Source organism: Nicotiana tabacum, chromosome 5 (assembly GCF_000715075.1).
Source record: "Nicotiana tabacum cultivar K326 chromosome 5, ASM71507v2, whole genome shotgun sequence".
In the NCBI taxonomy this organism is placed as follows: Eukaryota; Viridiplantae; Streptophyta; class Magnoliopsida; order Solanales; family Solanaceae; genus Nicotiana; species Nicotiana tabacum.
In genome coordinates, this window is record NC_134084.1 from 3,505,422 (window position 1) to 3,515,384 (window position 9,963).

A 9,963-nucleotide genomic window follows, 5' to 3' on the forward strand; every position below is an offset into this window, starting at 1 on the left:
GACGGAATAGGTATTGATTATTGGGATGTAGAGAGGATATTATCCTTTTATTCTTTTTGAGAGCATTTTTTTTATTGATAAAGATTTTTTATTTGTAGTTTATGGTTTGGAAGTTATTCCAAATAGGTCAACAACATACACAATGATCCAAAAAGTCATTGTGATGATTATGAAATTGGAATGATGACCATGAGAAATTATTGCACAACTCTCAACAGAAGCAAAAAAGTTTGGGGCTTTTTAAAAAAAATATTTCTACACCGCAGTAAACCAAGAGTTGAACGATATTTTTATCGATTAAAGGATATATATATATATATATATATATTAGGTAAACCAAGAGTTAAAAATATTAGGTGATTTTTTTCCATCTATCCTAACCTTGATGGATAGAGTTACCTAATAACTGTTGTTGGTGGGAGATGACAGTTATCCTGTTGAATATCAAAGATTTCAAAATCGAGCCTATGAGAATTGAGCTCACTGAGAGTGAAGAAAGGGTTAGAAGTACCCAAACTAGTAACAAGAGGCGTGGTGAGATAGATTGACATCTCTCAATATAGCCCTCTATGAGTTAACTTGGCGCGAATTAGTGCTGAGATGGATTGACATTTCTCAAGATAACCCGAGATTTTCAAGTGGAGCACTCAGAACTAACAGGCTTGGAGTGAGCCTTTTATCTCCCTCTATGAGTTAATTCGGCGCGGATCAGAATTAGTCGACGTGAAATTCAAATTAATAGGATGACTAAACACGGAATGACTAAATTAAAAAAAGAAAAAGAAAAACAAGGTAATTTAGGCTTAGCAGACCCAACTTAAAGCCTATTTTTTTTTTTGTCTTTTTAACAGCGACGACACCATCTGTCCAAATCTTATAGCCCGTTTGGCCAAGCTGCAAAAATCAGCATATTTTGAGAAATGTTTTTTCTCAAAAGTAATTTGGTGAGAAGCAATTTGTATTTGACTAATTAATTTGAAAAGCAATTTAGAGCAATAATTAGTGTTTGACCAAGCTTTAAAAAACTACTTCTAAGTGTATTTTTTTCAAAAGTGCTTTTCAAAAAAGTGTTTTGGGAGAGAAACTACTTTTTATGCTTTTTTCCAAAAGTTTTTTTTTTCTTTCAAAAGCTTGGCCAAACACTTTAATTTTTTTTTAAAAAAATATTTTTGACCCAAAAAAAACTGCTTTTGTTTCAAAAAAACTCGGCAAAATAGGCTATTAATCACTGTTTCCTCCTCTTCAAAAATCGGCTCAACAATTTAAAAAAATAATATTTTCCCTTATTCCAAAATTCTATATCCAATATATACTTATAGATTTGCCTTTTAGCTCTGCAACTCAACAATGGAGAATAATAGCAATGGAACGAATGGGAAAAGAATTAGAGCTGAAGATGTGATATGTAAGCTCAAAGACGACGGTGATTTCGATAAACTTCGCCTCAAAATTCTACGCAAAATCAAAGAAAACGTCAGTATTTTGCTTTTTCTTCTTTTATTATAGCTTTTAGGGTTTCTCATTGGGCTAACCTATTTATTTATCTCCGGTTTCTGTATTGTTATACTTGTTTAGGGTTTAAGTTATATACATTGATAGAGTACAACAATAATGACATACCCAATGTAATCCCACAAGTAGGGTATAGGGAGCGTATTGAGTATGCACTCTTTACCCCTACATGTAATAGAGTGATAATGTAATAAATTTTTCACACTATCATGTAATTTAACCTATTATATCATGTTACTAACATTTATTCTGGATTACCAATTAATGCTATTTAATAGAGTAAGTGACCTGATTGTGTACATAGAATTAAACTATTAAACATATGAGTTTAAGTTCTATGCACCGATGAGATAAAACATATTTTGAAGGTCACTTAAAATATAATGGCAGGATTCTTTTTAATAGCATTGATTGGTAATCTAGAATAATTGGTAAGTTAACTTGCTATAATAGGTTAAAGAGTTTAAGTTATATATACCAATGTAAGGAATTTATCAGCTCACCTTTACCTGTTGTAGCAGATAGTCCGTAGTCTGTCTTTTAAAAAAAAATAACAAATCCTATATTTAAGGAGGCTGGCTTACCTGTAAAAATATCCGTTGGTTGAACTGATAATGTTCTTTACAGTGCTGATGTACATAACTTAAACTCAAAAAGAAAATATAAGAATGCTACATATGTGATTTGAATTAAAAAATTATTATTACAACAAAAGGAGTTTGTTCTTCCCCTATTTGCGCAGTATAACTTCCCCATTAATTGCATGTGGCTCTGGCCTTTGGCACTGATTGGACATTGGAGATCAATTTTAGGATTTAAGTTATATACCCGGAAGGTGAGGTATGTAATTTATTTGGGGAAGGCGCCTCCTAAAGAGAAACATGGGTGTTCAAAAGTAGGCTCAAGCTAAGATTCTGCTCAGTAGAATGGTATAGCCGACCTGACAATGAGACCAACAGATGGAAGCAAAAGTTGATCATGGTGATCCGGGTGTCAATTGATCAAAATTCAAAGAGTCAATGGACTTTAAAGAATTGTTACACTGTAAGTGAAATTTAACCTAACCCATACCTATGTTGCTCGGACTATCCGAAATTATCGCCGGTTGCGTGTCAGAACCTCCAAAAGTAGTGTAGTTTCGGAGGATCTTACACAGGTGTGGCATCATTTTGGAGAGTCCGCAACATAGACCCATACTATCTGGTTTACCAATTTTCTAACCCTTCTTCTAGGTTACACATCCACTCTTAAACTAGACTGCTATTTGCAATTGGTTTTTAAGTAACTTACAGGTCCATTATCAGCGTATAAACGTTAAAACTCTAATTATGTAGTGCACGTCCTACATACATGTTTATGCTTGTTTCGGCTTTCATTTGGAGGCTTAACATCATTGAAAAACAAAAATATGCTTCTTTTTAGTTTAGAACTGTAGAAGTACAGATAACGTCGGTTAAAGATTCAATAAGGACTTTGCCGGATGCAGAAGATCTGAAAACCCAACATATTCCTTGGTTGATTTTTGTTACTAGACTTACTGGCAGGATTTATTGGCATGTTAAACCTGGCCAGGCCTTTACTTAAAAGCTCTTCTAACTCCATATGAATTTCCATGGGAACTCTTGACTTCCATTGCATCCAAGGAAAAATTTGTGAAACGGAACTAATTGTATACAGTCAATCAGCGAGCCTTTCCAAAGTTCTGATGTCTTCTCTTTTGCATAAAGAATACCTTGAATATTAATCTACTTGGATTGCTAGTTAAGCCAGGTCAGTAGAAGCTTGCGCGCTGAGCTTTAATTAGGGCTGGGTTTTAAATCAGTATGAGTTGAGTTGAGTGTGAAGTAAATTCAGATCAATTTTGATTGAAGGCACAAGTTCAGGTTGAACTCTCTTAGAGTAAGGATCTTTAGTGGTTCTTTTTCCAACCCTACAACAATGTCTTGTAACAGCCCACCTATGAAAGGTCTGGACTTTACTTTTGTGAAATATGGGTATAAGTAATTCCCTTGAGCCGAAGGTCTATCGGAAACAACTCTCTACCTTCGCGAGGTAGGGGTAAGGTTTGCGTACACATTACCCTCCCCAACCCCACACTATGAGAATATACCAGGTATGTTGTTGTTGGGTATAAGTAATTAAATTTTTTTGACGAGACTTGCAGTTTTGATTGCATTCGTTCTATTGTTTGATTTACCCTGGCAGTTGTTAGTTATATTTGGGCTTAGCAATGAAGCCTGGACTTTTAGGCTAGAGAAGAGCTGTAAAAGGTAAAACTGACTTGGTGCCCCACAATTTTTTCGTTATATTATGTTTGTTTTCTGTCGAGAACCAATCTCTTTTTTTCCAATTAATGTCAAAACTTTTAACCTTCCACAAAGGCGCACCTTTTGAAGAGCTGTGCACATTTTTATACACAGTTAGAAGCTAAGCAAAATTACATCACACTAGCATTACGTTGAACATGGACATGGACCTGGCATGAAAATTTTGAAAAATTATGGGGGCTTGACATGTATTGGAGATGATGTTATATCGGTATATGGTCTACACGTAAAACTAGAACTGTACTAACTACCAGTTCTTACCTAAAAAAATATAAAAATTAGATTAGTAACTAATTAACTATAAACTAAAGGCATAAGGGACAAACTTTATTAGCTTCAGGGGTCCAACATCATAAAGAATCTATTAAGTGACATCATAATGAACATCGAGGAATCACCTAATAAAGTGCTTGCTAGTACAAAAAAATCACACTCCAAAATGTCTAGTTCCAATAGTTCAAGTTTAAAACGTAATATCTGGGACTTAACTGTATTATTGTTGTACATGAATTAATGTGGTGTCAAACTTGATTAAATTTGATGTTGGTGCTTCCTAATGTTTGCAATGGGGCACGGGGGCAGAGAAAATTTCACTGTTAGTTTCCCAAAGCATAACATATCTGCCTAAGCTTGGTAAAAATAAAATCTTCATGCTCATTGTTGAAGACATAATTAAGTAAATAAAAATATGTTCTCTCTAACAGCTTAAGCTTTTAGATGAGATGGTTACACACTTCAACATGGTATTAGAGCAGGCTGAGGTCCTGGAGTCTCACCGCTATCCAATATCAAAAAGAATTTTCATGTGCTTGGCTCATCAAAAAGAATCAAGCCCGCACGTACGGGGGTGGGGGTGAGGATGGGGGTGTTGAAGACATAATTAAGTAAATAAAAGTGTTTTCTGTCTAACAATTTAAGTTTTTAGATGAGATAGTTACACACTTCAACACTCATTATCATTTAAAACTTCGTTTCTGCTAGAGCGGAACAGTTATTTTCTCATAGAAAACTTGAGAACGACGTACTATTCATGATAAAGTTAAAACGTCTTTCTTGCCTTTGGTATATCTCTATATACAAGAAGATCAAAGAGAAGCTCCTTTTACACATTGAAGGTAAACGATGCATTTCTGTTTTGAAGTTATGTGATTATCTACTTACTACAAGGGTATGAGAGGCTAGTTAATTTATTTAATTATAAGAAAAGGGGACCTTATCTATATACTTTAATCCGGTGTTTAAAGACATAGGAAGCACGGATACCAAAATTTGTTGTTGTCTAGTTCAAGTGTTAGTCAAGTTCATCTAGCTGCAAATTGAGAAGCAAGATAAGCATAATTCATTAAAGAATATGATGAGTGTTTTCTATCAAATTCTGAAATCTCCTTTAGTATATTAAGCTACTCCAACTGATTCTTTTATGCTAAATGACCATTTTATGTTAAGTTTAGAATCAACGAAATTGATGAAATGCTATCTACATCATTTAACATCTTTTAATAGTTTAACGCCAAATATATTGTTAATAAATTTATGCTTTATTCGTGTCCCGTCACATTTACTTTTGAAGGTTCTTGTCTCCTACTTACTATGTTAGTGTTAAACATATGATGACGGTTATTACATTACCTTCTCACTAATATGATGAGTGGTTCACCCAAAAAACCATTTGCTTTAAAGTGAAATTGCTTATAAAGTGGTATTTTTGTTTTGGGGCAAAAACATCGTGCGCATTGCACTTTTTTCTATCCATTCCTCATTTATCTTTGATACATTTTCTTAAAGGGCATGTTAGGGCTTAGTTTGAGGCAGGTCGAATTATTTGTTTTAAGGGCTTATTAAGTTTTATTGAACTATCTTCTCAAAGATGCCAATTATCTTGAGCCAACATCTCCAGCACTGGGGCTCTGCTTTATTGTGTGTGTTTTATTCAAGATATTAGAAACTAAAGGTACGATTTGAGTTAACTAAAAATTCAACATGCATGAACTTCCTTTTTTTTTTGGGGGGGCACTTTGCAATATCCACAATGTAGGTGGATTTGTTGTATGTCATTTCTTTTGGCTTTTGGGTATGTCGTGTTTTTACTTTATGTTCAGAAAAAGAAAAGGACAAGAATGAGGCTATTACACTTTTAAGTTTATATATGCTCCAAGTTGTCTGAAATTATTGTGTTTTGCTTCAGGAAGAGTTGCGGAATAGCATAATAGCCACTGTGAAAGAATCAGCAGCACTTAACCGTCCAGGTGCAGAAAATATGAAACCAAGGCAACTGTCGGATGCTATATATCAAGAAGTTGGGTAGGTCATATTTCAATTTTTTTAATGGTTTTTATTTTGCTCTTTAAGACACTAGAAGCACCTAAACACTGAATTCATTCCTAATCTGACCTCCCCCCCCCCCCCAAACACACACACACACACATTTTCTAAATTGGTATCTTCAACTAGGTTCCATTTCTTTATGTTTTCACTAGCTTAGAACCTGTTCGATTCGAATACCTTTAGAATGACTGTGTCCTCCAAACTTGTGTTCAGATAACAAATAAAATAATACATGCGTGAATGCTTTGAATAGGTTAATACACAGTTGTTTTTACTTTCTTTGATACATAAGTACTAGTATTTATGGGAGGGGAGGTTTTTTATATTTAAACTTGTCTATTTTATTGAATTTAGAAGTATTCTATATTTTTCTGGAAAATATGAAAAGAAGATAGATGAGAAAAACTTAGCAAAGAAAAATATCTGGTGTTACATATTTAAGCACTTAAGCATGTGTTTTTATTTTTATAATTTATTTCCTTGTCTATTCTATACTCGTTCTTGTTTCCCTCTAGGCTGATTTTCGTCTCATAAATGAGCTCTTTCTTGATCCTTTTTAGGCTGTAATTTTCATGAAATTCAAAATGTGACTAGGTTCGGCCTACTTCAAGAATTGAAGGGTTTATTTGGCTTTTGAAAGCTTTTTTTTTTCCAAGTCAAAATATGAATATTCTACCCTTGTCCCAAACAAACTTTCACGTCTAACTTGGCATGAAAATTAAGGGACAGTTGAAGTTGTCTATAGCTTAGTTCTAAGTGAAAAGCTGATGTTGGGCATATAAAGAGAAATAGGTCGATTAAGTGGTAAAAAGTTCTGCCTCGTTATTGTTTATTGCTATAGGATAATCAATAGAAGTTTCTTTTCTGGAGACTGGAAATTGTTTTGACATGTTCTAACACAATCTGGGCATTCAATTTGGTATTGAGGGAGTAATTGTTTATTAATAAAATAAAAAGTAAATTTTATGAGTGCAACATAAATGTTGGGGGAAGGGGGGAATTAATAAAGATAGAAATAAGTTACAGGGGGCTAAGTGACGAATTACTGAAAGCTCAATTGCTTGTAGCCCCTTTCCCTTTCACTCCAGAAGCGAATCATAACCTTGCATCTCAACTAATGATATGGAAAGTTAATCTATTACTTGATATAGGGTTTTCACATGCTACATTTTTAACCTGCTTTGGTTATGAACTATAGGGACAAAGTCATGGGTAAAATTTCAGAAGATTTATGGAATACCATCAGAACTGGTGACGGCATTCAAACTGAGATAACCCAAACTGTTCAATCAGTTTACAATAAGTTATTGTACCCACAACTAAATGAAGCTGGTGAATCATCCTCTAATTCAGAATTGCAGCCTGCTCCGAATGGCATTGAAACTAACGGACATAGTGCTGCGTCAGACAGTGTTATTGATGCCACAGTTTCTGTTGATGCGGAGCCAAATGAACCTCCTGGTTTTGCCCGATTAGGTTCAGACCGGAACAGCAAAAGTAACTGTTCAAATCAGATCAACAAAAGTAACCATAAGGAATCACCCAAAGAGAAGTCAGGAGTTCCTGTTCATGCTGATGGAAAAGCCAGAGAAACTAATACTGAGTCGGAGACGAATTGCGCCCCCGAACTATTCGGCGCCCCCGAACTTTTGGTGCCTGACAGTATGGATGTGGATGCACCACCTGGGTTTGCTATTGTCACGAAGGAGAAGAATCTAGATGATGTTGATGATGAAGATCCTGACGTGCCTCCAGGATTTGGCTGATCGCTTATTAATTTATTATACTTCTAGTTATATTTTTTGGAAAAGGTTAGCCGATTCAGTTGGTCATTGTCGTATCAAGTTCAAACAGCTCGTGTTGACACTTACAGAGAGTACTTTACGTTGACTGCGCCGGCTAGCAGCTCATGACTTCTCTTTCTTCAATTTCCCAAGGTTAGAAGCCTTAACTATGTCACTTGTGTATGATCTTGGATTAAAGATTAGTAAGAGGCTTCAAGTATGAGCGTTGTAGATGACATGATGTCTTGGTGTACGATCTAGTATAAACTAAGTTAATTTGTTGGTTCTCCAGATGTTAACTTTAATATTACTTCCTAACCTGTACAAAGACCACCTTTTTTGCCTTTGCGTTTTGCCTTTTAAATGTTATTTCTTTAGCTGGGTTTGTTTTTTCCAAAATTTCTAGGAATTGATGCTGTGGATTGGACGAAGGAAAAATTAGTTGCTCACACCAATTGGCAAGAAGGTATCCTTTGTAAATGCATTTGCGTGATTTATTAAGCAATTTATTTTTTCCTCTTGGTTAAAAAGATACTGCATTATGCCCCGGTGAGGTGCCACTTTTCTCTTACGGATAATTATACTAGATATGGCACAAATACTATTCTTGCACTTGTCTCCTGTGATAGTCCGAAACATTTACACAGTAAATCTTTGTAGGAGCAATGTATGTTAAAGCTGCATTGTTAAACTTAGAGAGAACACTTCTATTTACTTAATAATATCGCCGACATGCTACGTGAGAGCTTGATTCTTTTTGATGGTCCAAGGACATGGAAGTTCTTTGATGAAGGGTGGCAGTGAGATTTAAACTTAAAGACCTCTATGTGTTTTGGTACAAATTGTGTGACCGCCTCATGTCTTAAAAGCTTAAACTGTCGGAAAGGACACACTTCTGGTTACTTAATTATATCATTCAGTATATACTTTCTCTTTTGTTCTGTTCCTTGCTACATGAGGTGATGACATTTTATTGACTAATTAAGTCTATGGATATGCAGGTATATAACACTAACTTTAGGTACAGGATGTGTTATTTATTGTTTTTAGAAATTCAATCATGATGGTTGGAATTCGAAATTTGGTTCGTTTGTCTGAACACTCTTGTAATATGATTCGATTTTTTGCGGCATGGAAAGTTAGGCTTTTTCGAAGGTCTATCGGAAACAGCCTCTCTACCCCTACAAGGTTCTACCCCTACAAGGTAGGGGTAAGGTCTGCGTACACACTACTCTCCCCCGACTCCACTTGTGTGATTACGGTGGGTATGTTGCCGTTGGAAAGTTAGGCTTTTGCAATTACTTGATCTATTTTTAGTTTTGGCAGTTTCATTAAAGCATTGTATTACCATTTTAGTTGTTAATGAAATAACTGTCATTTAATTGTGTTACTAGGTGTATTTTTCTCATGTGGAACTAGTCAGCTTAGCACTATACCTAGATTTACTCAATTTTGAAATGTTACAAATTTCAGACTAAAATAAAACAAATTATTATGAAATTAAATGTAACCTGATCTAATATACTGCTTTCTCATCCAAACTGCTTTTAGTCTTTCAAGATTATGAATACTGTGTTAGCATTCAAATTATAACAATTCCAATTCCAATCTATGAGGAAAATCTATAAAAAACAGGTACCATCACTGCATTGCGTCAATCAAGCACTTCAAAATATTATTTCTTATATTCAGAAGGAGAATGTCAGCATCAAGACTTAGACTGATTTGAACTCTAGTCATTTCGGCCAAGGTATGTTTTAGCGGTCAATGAAACAGGATGCTACCTTCTCCGGACCCTACTAAGTGGGATTATACTGGGTTGTTGTTGTTGTTGGTCAATGAAACAGGAGAGGTCATTGGAGATTAGAGTTCAAATCAGTCTAAGTCTTGATGGACAAGAGTTACCCGATAGGTGCGTCGGTGGGAATAGTTGTATTGGTGGTAGTAGCAGATGCACGATGAATTAGTTGAGGTACGATACAAACTTTTCCCGACACCATCCTTATCCGGAAAAG

The 9,963-nt window shown here is 35.1% G+C and overlaps 1 protein-coding gene across 3 annotated transcripts; it reads left to right on the forward strand.

The window, feature by feature from the left end:
- The first annotated feature begins 1,240 nt into the window (after positions 1-1,240).
- LOC107805039 (uncharacterized) lies at positions 1,241-9,335 on the forward strand. 3 transcript variants are annotated; one of them, XR_012709351.1, is made up of 5 exons: positions 1,241-1,473; positions 6,025-6,140; positions 7,363-8,101; positions 8,355-8,414; positions 8,950-9,335. XR_012709351.1 is itself a non-coding variant. In XM_075253269.1 (3 exons), the coding sequence occupies exons 1-3, from the start codon at positions 1,348-1,350 to the stop codon at positions 7,928-7,930; spliced, it is 810 nt and encodes a 269-aa protein (XP_075109370.1). In that variant the 5' UTR covers positions 1,241-1,347; the 3' UTR covers positions 7,931-8,298. The 3 variants fall into 3 exon arrangements, 1 of the variants encoding a protein (XP_075109370.1); XR_012709350.1 differs by having other exon boundaries at positions 8,355-9,335; XM_075253269.1 differs by lacking the exons at positions 8,355-8,414; positions 8,950-9,335 and having other exon boundaries at positions 7,363-8,298.
- Positions 9,336-9,963: the final 628 nt, after the last annotated feature.

What these genes read in the sequence shown, in the direction of transcription:
- LOC107805039 (XM_075253269.1), top strand. Translation starts at nt 1,348, where the DNA reads ATGGAGAATAATAGCAATGGAACGAATGGGAAAAGAATTAGAGCTGAA. An exon ending in TACGCAAAATCAAAGAAAAC is followed by an intron (nt 1,474 to 6,024) that starts GTCAGTATTTTG and finishes GTTTTGCTTCAG; the next exon opens with GAAGAGTTGCGGAATAGCAT. An exon ending in GCTATATATCAAGAAGTTGG is followed by an intron (nt 6,141 to 7,362) that starts GTAGGTCATATT and finishes TATGAACTATAG; the next exon opens with GGACAAAGTCATGGGTAAAA.